Source organism: Pituophis catenifer, unplaced genomic scaffold (genome assembly GCF_029215685.1).
Source record: "Pituophis catenifer annectens isolate HBS135680 unplaced genomic scaffold, rPitCat1.0.hap2 SCAF_3, whole genome shotgun sequence".
In the NCBI taxonomy this organism is placed as follows: Eukaryota; Metazoa; Chordata; class Lepidosauria; order Squamata; family Colubridae; genus Pituophis; species Pituophis catenifer.
In genome coordinates this window covers 208,565,623-208,584,217 of record NW_027256883.1, presented here as the reverse complement: position 1 = coordinate 208,584,217, position 18,595 = coordinate 208,565,623, and the positions used below count along the sequence as shown (strand labels likewise).

The following is an 18,595-nucleotide window of genomic DNA, read 5'->3' as shown; positions in this document are numbered from 1 at the left end:
GACCGGGGGGCAAACACAATTTTTTACATAATCTTGGAGCCACTGTTTTCAGTGAAGAAAGCTTGTTCCAAAGCTTCTGCCATTGCTGAGCCTTTAATAAAATTAAATAACTTTAAATTAACCTGGAATACCTTCTCTACAAGGGCTGTGTGTGCCACACCTTCGCCTACCTTTATTTGCTGCACCTTGTGCAAAAATTCACAACTCCAAAACTACCATATCGTATGACAGTTAAGACAAGACAGCACCATACTCAAAACGAGACACAGAGAGACTATCCAAACCCAATTCTGGACAAACATTCATGATTTATCACTGTTCCAACATTCGACTTCCAGACGGGATAGCTCCTTACCTTGACCGCATACCTGTAACCTGATAAAACCTGCAAGCACCAGGCAAGAAATCCAGAAATAATTCTGGCCCAGCAGAACAACCTGCATAAATAGAAAATGAGCATCCATAAGCATTTAATTTGAGCAACTTCCCTCATTTGGCCTCCTAGGATCTGTAGAGGATACGGAGGTCAAGAGATGGAAAGAAGGTCAACATGATGAAGGCCATAAAACAAACTCTCTGACCCCCCATTTTCTCCATAGCTGCCCCCTCTTTGCAAAGGGGCAAAGCTCTTTGCTTTTGGGAATAAATAAATCTCCTTTCCTCTGGATTTCATTTTTATTGGTTCTTGTGCAACCCTGGCTTGAGTTAGAACCCAAAATTATGTTTCTGATATTCTTAAATGCTCATCTCCCTTAAAGGTAAAAGGCAAAGGTTCCCCTCGCACATATGTGCTAGTCGTTCCTGACTCTAGGGGGCGGTGCTCATCTCCGTTTCAAAGCCGAAGAGCCAGCGCTGTCCGAAGAGGTCTCCATGGTCATGTGGCCGGCATGACTAAATGCCAAATGCGCACGGAACGCTGTTACTTTCCCACCAAAGGTGGTCCCTATTTTTCTACTTGCATTTTTTACGTGCTTTCGAACTGCTAGGTTGGCAGAAGCTGGGACAAGTAACGGGAGCTCACCCCGTTACACGGCACTAGGAATTCGAACCGCTGAACTGCCGACTTTTCGATCGACAAGTTCAGCGTCTTTGCCACTGAGCCACTGCATCCCTGTCCCATCTCCCTTAGACAGGTGTATTTCCATGTCCTTTTGAATGTGGTACAAGGCCCTGCCCCCTTGCAGGTGTACATACAAAGAGAAGCCCAGCCCATCACCATCTTGCATCTTTCTTTCCAATAGAAAAGAAGTTATAAACACAAGTAATATATTTGTTTGTTTGCTTGTATCCCACCTTTATTGTTTTACAAAGAACTCAAGGTGGCGAACATATGCAACACACCTTCTTCCTCCTGTTTTCCCCCACAACAACCTTGTGACTGAGGTAGGCTGGGCTGAGAATGAGTGGCTGACGAAAAGTCACCCAGCCAGCTTTCATTTTTAATTTATTTATTTTGATTTATTTATATCTCACGGTTATTATTTTTTATAAACTCAAGGCAGCCAGCACACCAGCCTTCCTCCCTCCCTTCCGCCCTCCCTTAAGATCTTCCTTCCTTCCTTCCTTCCTTCCTTCCTTCCTTCCTTCCTTCCTTCCTTCCTCCTTCTTTCCCTCTCTCCCTCCCTTCCTTCCTTCTTTCTCCCTCCCTCCCTCCCTTCCTTCCTTCCCTCCCTCCCTTTTTTCCTTCCTTCTTTCCCCTTCCTTCCTTCCTTCCATCCTTCCATCCTTCCTTTATTCCTTCCTTCTTCCCCCTTCCTTCATTCCTACCTTCCTTCCTTCCTTCCCTCCCTTCCTTCTCTCCCTCCCTCCTTCTTTCCTTCCTTCTTTCCCCTTCCTTCCTTCCTTCCATCCTTCCATCCTTCCTTTATTCCTTCCTTCTTCCCCCTTCCTTCATTCCTACTTCCTCCCTTCCCTCCCTTCCTTCTTTCCCCCTTCCTTCTCTCCCTCCCTCCCTCCTTCTTTCCTTCCTTCCTTCCTTCCTTCCTTCCTTCCCTCCCTCCCTCCCTTCTTTCCTTCCTTCTTTCCCCTTCTTTCCTTCCATCCTTCCATCCTTCCTTTATTCCTTCCTTCTTCCCCCTTCCTTCATTCCTACCTTCCTTCCTTCCTTCCCTCCCTTCCTTCTCTCCCTCCCTCCTTCTTTCCTTCCTTCTTTCCCCTTCCTTCCTTCCTTCCATCCTTCCATCCTTCCTTTATTCCTTCCTTCTTCCCCCTTCCTTCATTCCTACTTCCTCCCTTCCCTCCCTTCCTTCTCTCCCTCCCTCCCTCCTTCTTTCCTTCCTTCCTTCCTTCCTTCCTTCCTTCCTTCCTTCCTTCCTTCCCTCCCTCCCTTCTTTCCTTCCTTCTTTCCCCTTCTTTCCTTCCATCCTTCCATCCTTCCTTTATTCCTTCCTTCTTCCTTCTTCCCCCTTCCTTCATTCCTCCCTTCCTCCCTTCCTTCTCTCCCTCCCTCTCTCCCTTCCTTCTTTCCCTCCCTCCCTCCCTTCCTTCTTTCCCCCTTCCTTCCTTCTCTCCCTCTCTGCCTCCTTCCTTCCTTCCTTCCCTCCATCTGCCCCTCCCTTCTCCCGTCTCTTTCCCTTCTTCCTTTCCTTCTTTCCTTCCTCTTCCTATTTCCCCCATCACAACAATCCTGTCAGGTGGCTTGGGCTGAAAGAGAGGCGCCAGCCAATCCCTTCCCTCCTGTCGCGTGCTTTCAAGAAGAGGGAGAGGTCAGCAGTTCAAAGTGAGTGGATTTCTCATCTGGCCCTGCAGTTTATACAGAAGTTAGAGATCAGAGCAAGCTGCCAATTCTCCAAGGAGATTCCGCAGACATTTTGATGCAGCCCAGCAGAATCTGCCATGTGTGATGGGGCATGAATGGCAGGGCTGGGATTATCAAAAGTTTTGAAATAGTTGTGTAGAAAAACGTTGCCCCTCAAGCAGAGTTTTCGCCTTTCTTCCTTCCTTACACCGTTTGCCCCAGGACTTGTCAGAAAAAAAAATTAATAAATATCGGTTGCAATTTAGTTTCACCAAATAGACAGCTAATATTTGCTTTCTCAGCAATCTCAGACTTAATTAGATCCTTCTCAAATGTCATGGCCTCTGAGCCTGGCTGGATTTGTCTTCCGCGATATATCTAGAGTGAGAACATAGAACATAAAGTCATAGGACTGGAAGGAACCTCAAAGGTCTTCTAGTCCAACCCCCAGCTCTTATACCATTCCGGACAAAGGGCTGTCCAATTTCTTCTTGAAGACCTCCAGTGTTGGAGAACCCACATCATCCAGTGATAAGCCATTCCACTGGTTGATTGTCCTCACTGTCAAGAAATTTCTCCTTAGTTCTAGGTTGCTTCTCTCCTTGATTAGTTTCCATCCATTGCTTCTTGTCCTGCCCTCAGGTGCTTTGGAGAATAGCTCGACTCCCTCTTCTCTGTGGCAGCCCCTCAAATACTGGAAGATTTATTTATTTATTTATTTACTTTATTTACTTTATTTACTTCAAATTTATATACCACCCTTCTCCCTAGGGACTCAGGGCGGTGTACAGCCAAATAAAAACACATAATAAATACATTAAGAACAGATTAAAAGGAAATATCTCAATTTGGCCCCAAATTTAAAAAGACAAACAAATTTAAAATCATTTAAAAGATTTGTTAGGCCAGCCCAGCTTGTTGGAAAAGGTAAGTTTTAAGGGCACGGCGGAAGGCACGGATGCCGACATGTCTCCCCTAATCCTTCTCTTTGATGGGCTAGAAGACATACATAGTTCCCTCAACCATTCATTGTACCAGGGGTGAAATCCAGCAGGTTCTGACAGGTTCTGGAGAACCGGTAGCAGAAATTTTGAGTAGTTCAGAAAACTGGCAAAAACTACCTCTGGCTGGCCCCAGAGTGGGGTGGGAATGGAGATTTTGCAATATCCTTTCCTCAGGAGTGAGGAGGGAATGGGGATTTTGTAGTATCTTTCCCCTGCCATGCCCACCACGCCACGCCCACCAAGCCACGCCCACAGAACCAGTAGTAAACAAATTTGGATTTCACCAGTGGTAAAATTCAAATATATCTCTAAATACAGATAGTGCTTGACTTACAACAGTTTGCTTAATGACCGTCGGAAGTTACAACGGCACTGAAAAAGGTGACTTATGACCGTTTTTCACACTTACGACCGTTGCAACGTGACTTACATTCGGATGCTTGACAACTGACTCACATTTATGACGGTTGCAGCGTCTCAGAGTCATGTGAGGTCCCCTTTTGCGACCTTCTAATAAGCAAAGCCAGATTCATTTGACAACCATGTTACTAATTTAAGAACTGCCAGGGATTCCATTAACAAATGTGGCTAGAAAAGTCGTAAAATGGGGCAAAACTCGCTCAACAAATGTCTCACTTAGCAACATAAGATAACACGACATAACATATAACATAACACGACAGATCCAGTGGCCTAGAGGTGGAGCTCTTGCCTCACAATCAGGAGGTTGTGAGTTCAATCCTAGGTAGGGACAGATGTAGGGTCTCCTGCTTGGGCAGGGGGTTGGACTAGATGATCTGCAAGGTCCCTTCCAACTCTGTTAATCTGTTAAATAAACTTTGGGCTCAATTGTGGTTGTACGTTGAGGACTACCTGTATCGGATAACCCATGCTCTGTTGTGTCCCCGTTTGACAGATATTTTAATAGAGAAAGAGAATGACCACAGGCGAGCAAAAAAGAAGAGCGAGTGAAAGTTACTTCTTGCCGGCTTCCCCATTGAGGAAAGTGAAAGTGACTTCCTGCAGGCTTCCCCATTGAGGAAAGTGAAAGTGACTTCCTGCAGGCTTCCCCATGGAGGAGAGTGAAAGTGACTTCCTGACTGCTTCCCCATTGAAGAAAGTGAAAGTGACTTCCTGCCAGCTTCCCCATGGAGGAGAGTGAAAGTGACTTCCTGCCGGCTTCCCCATGGAGGAGAGTAAAAGTGACTTCCTGCTGGCTTCCCCATGAAGGAGACTGAAAGTGACTTCCTGCCGGCTTCCCCATGGAGGAGAGTGAAAGTGACTTCCTGCTGGCTTCCCCATGGAGGAGACTGAAAGTGACTTCCTGCCGGCTTCCCCATGGAGGAGAGTAAAAGTGACTTCCTGCTGGCTTCCCCATTGCGGAAAGTGAAAGTGTCTTCTTGCCGGCTTCCCCATGGAGGAGAGTGAAAGTGACTTCCTGCTGGCTTCCCCATGGAGGAGACTGAAAGTGACTTCCTGCCGGCTTCCCCATGGAGGAGAGTGAAAGTGACTTCCTGCTGGCTTCCCCATTGAGGAAAGTGAAAGTGACTTCCTGCAGGCTTCCCCATGGAGGAGAGTGAAAGTGACTTCCTGCCGGCTTCCCCATGGAGGAGAGTGAAAGTGACTTCCTGCCAGCTTCCCCATGGAGGAGACTGAAAGTGACTTCCTGCCGGCTTCCCCATGGAGGAGAGTAAAAGTGACTTCCTGCTGGCTTCCCCATGGAGGAGAGTAAAAGTGACTTCCTGCTGGCTTCCCCATGGAGGAGAGTGAAAGTGACTTCCTGCAGGCTTCCCCATGGAGGAGAGTGAAAGTGACTTCCTGCCTGCTTCTCCATTGAAGAAAGTGAAAGTGACTTCCTGCCAGCTTCCCCATTGCGGAAAGTGGAAGTGTCTTCTTGCCGGCTTCCCCATGGAGGAGAGTGAAAGTGACTTCCTGCTGGCTTCCCCATGGAGGAGACTGAAAGTGACTTCCTGCCGGCTTCCCCATGGAGGAGAGTGAAAGTGACTTCCTGCTGGCTTCCCCATGGAGGAGAGTAAAAGTGACTTCCTGCCGGCTTCCCCATGGAGGAGACTGAAAGTGACTTCCTGCCGGCTTCCCCATGGAGGAGAGTGAAAGTGACTTCCTGCTGGCTTCCCCATGGAGGAGAGTAAAAGTGACTTCCTGCCGGCTTCCCCATGGAGGAGACTGAAAGTGACTTCCTGCCGGCTTCCCCATGGAGGAGACTGAAAGTGACTTCCTGCCAGCTTCCCCATGGAGGAGAGTAAAAGTGACTTCCTGCTGGCTTCCCCATGGAGGAGAGTGAAAGTGACTTCCTGCCAGCTTCCCCATTGAGGAGAGTGAAAGTAACTTCCTGCTGGCTTCCCTATTGACTTTCCTTCTAGGAAGCTGGCAGGGAGCATTGAAAATGATGATCACAGTGGCACAGTGGTTAGAGTGCAGTACTGCAGGCTACTTCTGTTGATCACTGGCTGCCAGCAGTTTGGCAGATCGAATCTCACCAGGCTCAAGCTTGACTCAGCCTTCCATCCTTCCGAGGTGGGTAAAATGAGGACCCAGATTGTTGGGGGCAAGAGGCTGACTCTGTAAACTGCTTAGAGAGGGCTGTAAAAGCACTGTGAAGCGGTATATAAGTCTGAGTGCTATTGCTATTGCTATCGCATGACGATGGCTGACTGCAGCAGCACTAAAGTAACCACAACTTTGCCATATTTCAATCCCATAGGAGCCTCCCATCGGTCTCAGATGTTGGATGCATCCTTCAAATTAGCCCACTTGAGGTATGTCCGTTTAAAGCTTGTTGCCCTAGGATGCCCTGTTTCGCCCAATTGCAGATTACAAACAGCCATAAGAGTTTTAATTTTATATATCCAATTGTAAAAAAAAAATTCCACCTTTTATTCTGTGACTATTTTCCCCTTTAAAGACTAAGGTAAAGCAGACAATTAAGTTGATTTGTCTTGGGGTCTTTGGACCCCCCAAGTTACTTTTCTTTTCTTTTCTTTTCTTTTTTGCAACCTGTGCAACTTCTCAAATTTCAACTTTAATTTAAAAAAAATTCAAAACCCCACCCCACCAATGATGTCCTAGCTTTGTAACCCCACCCATTGCCTGAACCTCTTGCTAAAATTAGATCCATCTCAGCAAGTATCCTCAAGATGTTCCTCCAGGGACATTGTGGGTGGAGAGAGGTCATAATTCACAAGATGCAAGACACAATGTCACAACTGAAGTTCTGAGATGGATACATCACGTCCATAAGGATTCTGGCTTTTTCAACCATTGTTATTGTTAATTGCGAAGTCGTGTCCGATCCATCGCGACCCCATGGACAACGTTCCTCCAGGCCTTCCTGTCCTCTACCATCCTCTGGAGTCCATTTAAGCTCACGGACGACTGCTTCAGTGACTCCATCCAACCACCTCATTCACTTTCTTCTTTGGCCCTCAATCGTTCCCAGCATTAGGCTCTTCTCCAGTGAGTCCTTCCTTCTCATTAGGTGGCCCAAGTATTTGAGTTTCCTCTTCAGGATCTGCCCTTCTAAAGAGCAGTCAGGGTTGATCTCCTCTAGGACTGACCAGTTTGATCACCTTGCAGTCCAAGGGACTCGCAGGACTCTTCTCCAGCACCAGAGTTCAAAATTTTCAACCCTACAGACACCTAAGTTGTTCTGGGTAGGAAATTCAAATTGCTCACATGTCTATGGAGATTGTCAGTCATCCAGGTCATAGTTGTCCCCAAAGATGCTTTTTTTTCAAGTGGCAACTGGACTTTCTGGTTATTTTTTTGAAGACGTTTTGCTTCTCATCCAAGAAGCTTCTCCAGCTCTGGAGTTGAAGAAGTTGGCGTCTGGAGAGCAGAAGAAGCTTCTTGGATGAGAAGCAAAACGTCTTCAGAAGAAAAATCAGAAAGTCCAGCTGCCTCTTGAAAAAAAGCACCTTTGGGACAAATTGCTCACATCTATGGAAGGGGTCAAGTTGGGGAACAGGCTTGCAAAGAAACAATCCCATTATTAATTCAATTAACTCACATTCAACGGCAGCAGCACCTTGTAAGAAAGATGGCCATGAATATCTCAACATGTCCTATTCAGGCTGCTGGGGGTTCGCAGGGGTTCGGGAGAACCTCTAGCTAAGATTCTGTGCAATTCAGAGAACCCCCAAATCCCACTCCTTGCTGGCCCCGCCCACCCTGCCCCGCCCCTCCAAGGAGTCACCACGCGGCCCATTTTGGATGCAGGTAAGTGCAGGGTGTGCGCGGAGGCTCAGGGAGGGTGAAAAACGGGCCTACCGGAAGTTTGGGAAGGACAGTTTCCGGCCTCCAGAGGGCCTCTGGAGTCTGGGGAAGCTGTTTTTGCCCTCCCGGAGGCTTGAGGAAAGCCTCCGGAGCCCGGGGAGGGCAAAAACGACCCCTTCCCCGCCGTACTGCAGGAGGCCGACTAGGCCACGCCCACCATGGCCATACCCACTCAGGAACTGGGCAGAGAACCCCTTGCTAATATTTTTGGAGCCCACCCCTGGTCCTATTGATGACCTAAACAGAGATGGGAATCTTTCTGTCTTCACAGTTTCCACCTCAAAATCCAGTGCCATCCAAAGCAACTTTCAGAATAGTTTAATAATATGAACTTCAAAGCAACAATGACTGACAGACAATTCTGGCAAACAAACCTCCATCAGATCACAAAGAGTTAGAAACGCCTGAACAAACAAAGAAACCACAATACAGGTAGTCCTCAACTTACGACCATCACTGAGCTCAAGATTTCTGTTGCTAAGCAAGACAGTTGTTAAAGTGAGTTTTTCCCCATTTTACAACTTGAACGTTTGTTAAGGGAATCCCTCCAGTTGTTAAGTTAGTCACACAGCTGTTAAGTGAATCCAGCTTCTGCATTGACTTTGCCAGGGGTGGGTTCTAAATTTTTTTACTACCGGTTCTGTGGGTGTGGCTTATTTTGTGGGTGTGGCTTGATGATCATGTGACAATTCTTTAGGATTTAGCAGAGGTATTGGTCTACCAGGCTTTTAACTGCTTGCAGAGCTGTACCAGTCTACTCATTTGTTTTTGGAGGCACCGGTCTACCACCACACTGCCTTTTAACACTGATCAGCTGTAGGGTGGCCCTTTGAAGCCCTGCGGCAAGAGTTTAAACAGTTTTTTTTCCTTCTAGCCGATCAGCTGAGACTCGGGAGGCAGCGCATAGATTGGGGGCGGGGCCAAATAAAAGGTAAGAATAACACGGGGGGAGGGGGCGGGAGGGCCCAGCCCCCGAACAAAGAGAACCGGTTCGGTGACGTCATATCGTCACCGCTACCGGCTCGGCCGAACCGGGCTGAACCGGGAGGAACCCATCACTGGACTTTGCTTGCCAGAAGGTTGCAAAAGGGAATCACCGGACCAAGGACACTGCAACCGTCATAAAACACAAGTCAATTGCCAAGTGTCGGAATTCTGATCATATGACCATTGATTTTGTTCATCAGAAGGTCGCATGACCCCCCCTCCAGACACTGCAGCCATCATAAATATGAATCAGTTGCCAAGCATCTGAATTTTGATCACATGACCAAGGGGAGGCCATAATGGTCATAAGTGAGCCTTGATAGTACAGGGGTTTAGTGCACCCTGTTATTAACACAGCTGCCTGCAATTTCTGCTGGTTCGAATCTCTCCAAGGCTCAAGGTTGACTCAGCCTTCCATCCTTTCTAAGGTAGGTGAAATGAGGACCCAGTTTGTGGGGGCAATAAGCTGACTTTGTATAAAATATACAAAAGAATGAAGGCTATTGCTTAACGCATTGTAAGCCGCCCTGAGTCTCCGGAGAAGGGCGGCATATAAATCAAACTAAAAAAAAAGTGTGAAAAACGGTCATAAGTGACTTTTTCAATGCCGTTGTACCATTGAAGGGTCACTAAACAAACTGTTGTAAGTCAAGGACTATCTGTACTTTTAAAGATTTTGAAATCTGTTTGCTGCTTCACTAGGATCACTAAAACAAGGACTTGTCCAACCTCCATGCATAAGAGTTTATTAGTGAGTTGTTTAGTTATTTAGTTCCCAACGACCCGTAAGATCCCACAGAGTTGGTCTCCTCTGGGTCCCGTCAGCTAAACAATGCCGGCTGGCGGGCCCGCGAGGGAGGTCCTTCTCTGTGGCTGCCCCAGCTCTCTGGAACTAGTTACCTCCTGAGGTCCGGACCATCCCCACCCTATTGGCCTTACGAAAAGCAGTGAAGTCCTGGCTTTTCCGGCAGGCCTAGGGCCGTTGGTATCGCTGTTGCGATCTTGTGAGATCCGGCCATGAATGATGTGAATGGGTTTTAATATTTTTAATGTTTTTAATTTTTAAATGTTTTTTATAATAATTTAAAATGCATTGTGAGCCGCCCTGAGTCTTCAAAGAGAGGCGGCATACAAATTGAATAAATAAATAAATAAATAAATAAATAAATAAATAAATAAATAAATAAATAGTTTTTTAGTTTTTTAGTTATTTAGTTATTTGGTTAGTTGGTTGGTTAGTTAGTTAGTTAGTTAGTTAGTTAGTTAGTTAGTTAGTTGATTACTATAGCTGCCCATCTCAACACACCATTCCGGTATGTTGAGCATATATATTACAATTAAAATCCTGAAAACATTTTAAAGCACTAAAAACAGTAAAAACTAAAGGCTCAGAATATTATCGGACATGGAATAAATTTTACGAATGGATAAGAGACAAGAGGTAGAAACGAGAGAAAGTAAGAGCATGAATGTTAACAATTGCTAGTATGGAAAATAAAGATGTATAAAACTATAACCGTAGTAAGGGATAAAAATGTAAATAAGCTAATGTAAGAAGAAATTTAGTTTAAGTTTTTTGGTTATACTATTGTAATTACTGGTATTATATTATTATTATTATCATTATTAGTTTGTGTGTTAAGGTTTACTATTAATTTTTCTTTGGTTTTGCACTATTTGTAAATGTTATCCTGCCAAGGCGTTGTTTTTCAATAAATAAATAAATAAATAAAAAACAACAACAGTAAAAAACGATTAAAATGATTAAAAAAAATTAAAGTTTTTAAAAACTCTTTTAAGCATTTGCGGTTGCAACAGCCTGATAAGTTGAAGCATGTTTACCATCTTGTTAAAAAAAAATAACAACATAACCTTTGCAGCCGGGACCACCAGACACATTTATTATTATTTATTTATTAATTCAATTTGTATGCTGCCCCTCTCTGAAGACTCAGGGCGGCTCACAATGCATTTAAAATCATTATAAAAAACATTTAAGAATTAAAAACATTAAAACTCATTCACACCATTCACACGTTTTAAGCAAAGTATATACACATCGATAATTTCCCTGCTTCACAAGCTCCATCCTTTTACTCCTACGGCGATAAAGCCGGGAACCCCCAAAGAATTCACAAGTCAAATCCTATCACAGCAAAATCGACAAGGCATCCTGAGAAAACACCCCCCCCCATAGACCCAGAAGGCCACGTCGCAAAGCGAATTCCAAAACCTTTAAATTGCGAACAAGAATTGGCCACCGACCTTGGATCTCCGCATGGTTGAGTGAGAGGCTGCGAAGAAGATCCCAGCACAATTCTTGAAATCCGAGGAAGGAAGCCAGCCGTCTGCTTTCTTTGGAGGAATCTTTTTTTTTCCTCTCTGGAGTTTTGTTTTTTTTTTAATTTTTGGGTGGGTGGGGGTGGGAGATTTTTAAGTGAGACGTCAATTTTGCCGAGCGATAATGGAGCCGAGAGAGTTTCGTGGGTTGCTTTTTTTTTTTAAACTAATGTAAAAGTTTGGGTGTAAAATAGCTTTATTTCAGAACGCAGAAGGAAACAAAACTCAAACAAATGCCGGAGGATATGGCAAAGTCTGCATGGTGTGATGGTTACTATATAGAATACAGAATAACAGAGTTGGAAGGGACCTTGGAGGTCTTCTAGTCCAACCCTCTGCTTAGGCAGGAAACTCTACCCTACACCACTTCAGACAAATGGTTATTCAATCTTTTCTTAAAAATTTCCAATGTTGGAACATTCACAACTTCTGGAGGCAAGTTGTTCCACTGATTAATTGTTCTCACTGTCAGGAAATTTCTCCTTAGTTCTAAGTTGCTTTTCTCCTTGATTAGTTTCCACTCATTGCTTCTTGTCCTGTCTTCAGGTGCTTTGGAGAATAGCTTGACTCCCTCTTCTTTGTGGTCAGCCCCTGAGATATTGGAAGACTGCTATCATGTCTGCCATAATCCTTTTTTTCATTAAACTAGACATACCCAATTCCTGCAACTGTTTTTCATATGTTTTAGCCTCCAGTCCCTTAATCATCTTTGTTGCTCTTCTCTGCACTCTTTCTAGTGTCCCCACATCTTTTTTACATTGTGGTGACCAAAACTGGATACAGTATTCCAAGTGTGATCTTACCAAGACATTATAAACTGGTATTAACATTATTCTATTCTATTCTATTCTATTCTATTCTATTCTATTCTATTCTATTCTATTCTATTCTATTCTATTCTATTCTATTCTATTCTACTCTACTCTACTCTACTCTACTCTACTCTACTCTAGTCTACTATACTATACTATACTTTGGCTACCTAATGAGAAGGAAGGACTCACTGAAGAAGAGCCTAATGCTGGGAAAGATGGAGGGCCAAATGCTACGAAAGATGGAGAAGAAGGGGACGGCAGAGAACGAAGTGGCTGGATGGAGTCACTGAAGCAGTTGGCGTAAGGTTAAATGGACTCTGGGGGGTGGTAGAGGACAGGAAGGTCTGGAGGAATGTTGTCCATGGGGTTGTGATGGGTTGGACACAACTTCGCAACTAACGTCAAATGCTATGCTATGCTATGCTATGCTATGCTATGCTATGCTATGCTATGCTATGCTATGCTATGCTATGCTATGCTCTAAAGGGGCCACCCTTGAAGACTACCAAGAACAGGATAGTTTGAGCAAAGGATCATGAAAAAACTTTTATTAAGCTTTATTGGCTCTGGGCTCCATTCTAAGATCAACTGTGGTTTCACAGTCTTGGCTTCCAGTATGTGGGTCTCTTTGAATAGAGGTAGCCAGGTTTGCTGTACAAAATTACAGGTAGCCCTTGACTTACAACCGTTCATTCAGTGACCATTTGAAGTTACAACCGTGCTGTCCAAAGTGACCGGTGATCATTTTTCACCAAAAACAATGCAATTTTTCCGCCTTTGAGAGTGATCTTTGTGCATAGATGGCTTGGACTCGTTTATCAGGCTCCGGGCTGCAATTATCCCGGTGATCACTAGAGGGCAGCAAGAGACATGGAAGACCTAGAAGAAATTCCTCTATGAGGTCTTTGCTTGAGGCGGATTTAAAGTATGAGCAATTAAAGATCCCTCCCGTCAGCAAGACACAATTTTTAGACATCTCTAGGTGTACATGTGTGTCACAGAATTGGTCTCGACTCCTGGAAACTACATAAGCAAGTCCGTGTTGTTTTCTTGGCAAGCTTTTTGGAAGTGGTTTGCTATTGCTTTCCTTTATATGGTTCAGAGTGAGGGACTGGCCCAGAGCTATCTAGCTAGGAACTAGAGTAGAAACCAGGAGACTGGGAGTTCTAGTCCCATTTTAGGCATGAAGGGCAGCTGGATGACTTTGGATCAGGAGACTGTGAATTCTAGTCCCACCTTAGGCATGTGAGCTGACTGGGTGACTTTGGGTCAATCACCAGGAGACCGTGAATTCTAGTCCCACTTTAGGCATGTGAACTAACTGGGTGACTTTGGGCCAATCACCAGGAGACTGAGAGTTCTCGTCCCGCCTTAGGCATGTAAGCTGACTTGGTTACTTTAGATCAATCACCAGGAGACTGTGAATTCTAGTCTTGCCTTATATAGTAAAGTTAACTGGGTGACTTTGGGCCAGTCACTTTCTCTCAGCCCATCCTACCTCACAGGGTTGTTGTGGGGAAAATAGGAGGAAGAAGGAGTATTCTGCATGTTCACTGCCTTGAGTTAATGATAAAAATAATAATTATTAATAATAATAAATGTGGGTTGGATAGATGATAGATAGATAGATGATAGATAGATAGATAGATAGATAGATAGATAGATAGATAGATAGAGATAGATAGATAGATGATAGATAGATAGATAGATAGATATAGATGATAGATAGATATAGATAGATGATAGATGATAGATGATAGATGATAGATAGATAGATGATAGATAGATATGATAGATAGATATAGATAGATAGATGATAGAAAGATAGATAGATAGATAGATAGATGATAGATAGATAGATAGATAGATAGATAGATAGATAGATAGATAGATAGATAGATAGATAGAGATAGATAGATGAGAGAGAGAGATGGATGGATAGATGATAGATAGATAGATAGATAGATGATAGATATATGATAGATAGATAGATATAGATAGATAGATGATAGAAAGATAGATAGATAGATAGATAGATAGATAGATAGATAGAGATAGATGAGAGAGAGAGAGATGGATGGATAGATGATAGATAGATAGATGATAGATATATATGATAGGTAGATAGATATAGATAGATAGATGATAGATAGATAGATAGATAGATAGATAGATAGATAGATAGATAGATAGATATAGATGAGAGAGAGAGAGAGATGGATGGATGGATAGATAGATAGATAGATAGATAGATAGATAGATAGATAGATATGGATGGAGAGAGAGAGGGGGAGAGAGAGAGAGAGAGAGAAACTAACAAATTTCAAGCCTTTAACCTCTATTCCAAACTGGCTTGGTTTCATGCTTCTAATATCATTTCAGCCCTCAAACCGTGTACATTTCTTAGCATGACTGGCAAGCCAAATTGATCTACAAAGGCCTATATTTCTTGCTTTAAATAAAATATTCACCTAATTAACTTCAATTGCTCTTCTCAGTTGGTGGAACCGCTTAGGGCTTCAAAAGAGGCGAAAGGACATCATAATCTCCATTTTTGATTTCAGACAAACAGACGGGCGCGTTCAAGCAGCAACACGCCTGCTTTGAACAGATGATATGAAAACCCCTCTTCTGAGTGGTCATAATCCACTTATCAAGCGCGAGAAATCAGGAAATCCAGGCAGGCAGTTCAAATTAATATAAAGGTTTATTGCAAGCTAAGCTCTCTACAAGAATCTGAGCCAGTGGTGAAATCCAATTTTTTTTTACTATCGGTTCTGTGGGTGTGGCTTGGTGGGCGTGGCATGGCTTGGTGGGCGTGGCAGGGGAAGGATACTGCAAAATCCCCATTCCCTCCCCACTCCTGAGGGAAAGATATTGCAAAATCTCTATTCCCACCCCACTCTGGGGCCAGCCAGAAGTGATATTTGCCAGTTCTCCGAACTATTCAAAATTTCCGCTACCGGTTCTCCAGAACCTGTCAGAACCTGCTGGATTTCACCCCTGATCTGAGCTACTAGTGGGAATTAACCTATTCTCCAAAGCACCAGAAGGCAGGACAAGAAGCAACGGATGGAAACTAATGGCCGTCAGCCAAACAATGTCGACTAGCGGCCCCCATCGGGAGAGCCTTCTCTGTGAGGGCACCTACTATCTGGAATGAGCTCCCCCCGGAGATACGGAGGATCCCGGATCTGCGCACCTTCCGTTGCACTTCCGTCGCGCTCTCAAGACTTTTTTATTCCATCAAACTGGTCTGGCCTAAATCTTTCCCCTTTAAAATGTAAATTTTAATTTGTTTTTAAAATTATTGGGTGTTTTAAATTTGTCTCGGCCAAATTGTTTAATTCGGTTTTATTCTGTTTTTAAATTTTGTATTTATGTGTTTTATTTTGTGGCTGTTCACCGCCCTGAGTCCTTTGGGAGTAGGGCGGTATATAAATCCAATAAATGAAAAATGAAAATGAATGAATGAATGAAATGAATGAAGGAGAGAAGAACTAAGGAGAAATTTCTTGACCGTTAGTCTAATGAAGAGAAGGACCAAGGATGATGAGACAGCTATCCTCCAGGACTTGGGGGGGCGGGTGCTGTCACAGAGAAAGCATCTGAAGTTGATGGAAACTAATAAGGAGAGAAGCAACTGAGAACTAAGGAGAAATTCCCTGACAGTGAGAACAATGAATCAGTGGAACAACTTGCCTCCAGAAGTTATGGATGCTCCAACACTGGATGTTTTTAAGAAGATGTTGGATAACCATTTGTCTGAAGTGGTGTAGGGTTTCCTGCCTAAACAGGGGGTTGGACTAGAAGACCTCCAAGGTCCCTTCCAACTCTGTTATTCTATTCTAAACTCTGGGAAGCTTACAACGTAGGCATGTTACTTAGGAGATGATTTGGGAGGATTTCTAAAAGCAAGAAGCGATGAGGCCAACTAATTCATTCATCAGCGGAAGAAATTCTGGATTGTTTTGTTTTGTTTTTTTAAATTAAAAAGCCTGGCTTTCAGGGTTTCTGAAAAGCCCTTCATGAAAAATTCAGCGGAACCCAAGAGGACCGGATGTGGTCCCCACCAGCCTTGCTATGTTAATTCCGGGTGGAATTTTCTATTCCTGGTCATCCGAGCAGACAAATCCAGCTAATGACAGTGGTGGATTTGGTCAAAGAAAGTATTGAGAAGAATGATATTTGTGTGTGTGTGTGTGTGTGTGTGTGTGTGTGTGTGTGACTAGCTCCCCCCCCGCCCCTTATCTATCCACCAATTCCTACTGAAGAGCCTAAAAAAAATGTCATTCTTTTGACACTCTAAAAATAGAAGCAACATTAAATCACGGCAAATGGCACACAATGACATGCCCTGATGGATTCTTAAGAGACACGTTTGTTTTTCAGCAGAAAGGAAGAAGAAGCAGCAGCGAGAAGAAAACAGACGGGAAAATTGTGGAAGTTGTTGGAGGTCAGCTTTTGACAGAGTAACGGAGTTGGAAGGGACCTTGGAGGTCTTCTAGTCCAACCCCCTGCTCAAGCGGAGACCCTATCTCATTTCAGACAAAGGGTTGTCCAATCTCTTCTTGAAGTTCTCCAGGGTTAGAGCATCATAACTTCTGGAGGCAAGCTGTTCCACTGGTTAATTGTTCTGTCGGGAAATTTCTTCTTCAGCCTGTCTAGCTCACCACTCCCAAGTTCAGAATAACAGGATTGGAAGGGACCTTGTAGGTCATCTAGTCCAACCCCCCACCCAAGCAGGAGACCCTACACCATTTCTGACAGATGGCCGTCCAGTCTCTTCTTGAAAGCCTCCAGTGATGAAGCTCCCACAACTTCCAAAGGCAATTTCTGTTCCATCGGTTGATGGTTCTCACTGTCAGAAAACTCCTCTTTATTTCCAGGATGAATCTCTCCTTGTTCAGTTTCCATCAATTATTCCTTGTCCAGTGCTTTGGAACTAACTTGACCCCCTCCTCTCTGTGGTAACCCCTGAGATACTGGAAGACTGCTAACATGTCTCCCCTGGTCCTTCTCTTCACTAGACTAGCCATGCCCAGTTCCTGCAACCGTTCTTCATATGTTTTAGCCTCCAGTCCCCTCATCATCTTGGTTGCTCTTCTCTGCACTCTTTCCAGAGTCTCAACATCTTTTTTAGAGTGTGGTGACCAAAACTGGATGCAATGTTCCAAGTGTGGTCTTACCAAGGCTTAACAATGGAAATTTTGGGCTCAGTTGTGGTCGTAAATCAAGGACTATACTTCAGCAATATCTGGAAGGGCTATAGATTTCCAACAAGTATGTTGGAGACTAACTAAAAAATTACTATGGAAGAAACAGCTCACTTGACAATAAGGTAGTCCCCAACTTACAACCATTCTTCAGCGACCGTTCAACATTGCAATGGCATTTTAAAAAGCAACTTACTCGCAGTACTTGCACATGCGTTTAACTGTAGTGATTTGCTTAACAATCGTGGGGGGGAAAAGGGTCATAAAATTGGGCATGTGTCACTTAACAACCGCTTTGCTTAAAAACAGAAACTCTGGTCCCAATACCGGTTGTAAATCGAGGACTACCTCTACTGAATCTGCAGGTCAGTATTTTCTATCCCGCACCTCTGCACCTCTATAACTGTCTGGTTTGGCTCTGCAACCCAACAAGACAGACGCAGACTTCAGAGGATAATTAGAACTGCAGAAAAAACAATGGCTACCAACCTGCATTCCATTGAGGACCTATATACTGCACGAAGCAAAAAGAGGGCTGTGAAAATATTTACAGACCCCTCGCATCCTGGACATCAACTGTTTCAACTCTTACCCTCAAAATGACACTATAGAGCACTGCACACCAGAACAACGAGACACAAGGACAGTTTTTTCCCGAATGCCATCACTCTGCTAAATAAATAATTCCCTCAACACTGTCAAACTAGTTACTAAGTCTGCACTACTATTAATCTTCTCATTGTTCCCATCACCCATCTCCTTCCACTAATGACTGTATGACTGTAATTTTGTTGCTGGTATCCTTACGATTTATATTGATATTGTTTCCTGATTGCTTATTTGTACCCTATGTCTATCATTAAGTGTTGTACCTTATGATTCTTGATGAACGTATCTTTTCTTTTATGTATACTGAGAGCATATGCACCAAGAGAAATTCCTTGTGCGTCCAATCACACTTGGCCAATAAAATTCTATTCTATTCTATTCTATTCTATTCTATTCTATTCTATTCTATTCTATTCTATTCTATTCTATACCTTTTTCCACATTTATTATGCCCCTCGAACGGGTGTCTTAACTTCAAATAACAATCATGTCATCAACCTTCGTGCACGCTGTTCTGTGGTCATGGAGAAAATTAAAGAAATATCACATTACAAAACGCTTTTAATTTTATTTTCCCCCTCGGATTTCGGGTGT

The 18,595-nt window shown here is 43.8% G+C and overlaps 1 protein-coding gene across 1 annotated transcript in view; it reads right to left on the bottom strand.

The window, feature by feature from the left end:
* Window positions 1-4,228, bottom strand: part of COL20A1 (collagen type XX alpha 1 chain) — a 210,074-nt gene extending 205,846 nt beyond the window's left edge. The window contains exons 1-2 of the mRNA XM_070941127.1: window positions 4,172-4,228; window positions 356-437 (exon numbers count right to left, since the gene is read on the bottom strand). Of these exons, the coding sequence (XP_070797228.1) occupies window positions 356-437; window positions 4,172-4,228 (139 nt within the window). The remainder of the gene's footprint in view (window positions 1-355; window positions 438-4,171) is intronic.
* Between the last annotated feature and the right edge of the window lie 14,367 nt (window positions 4,229-18,595).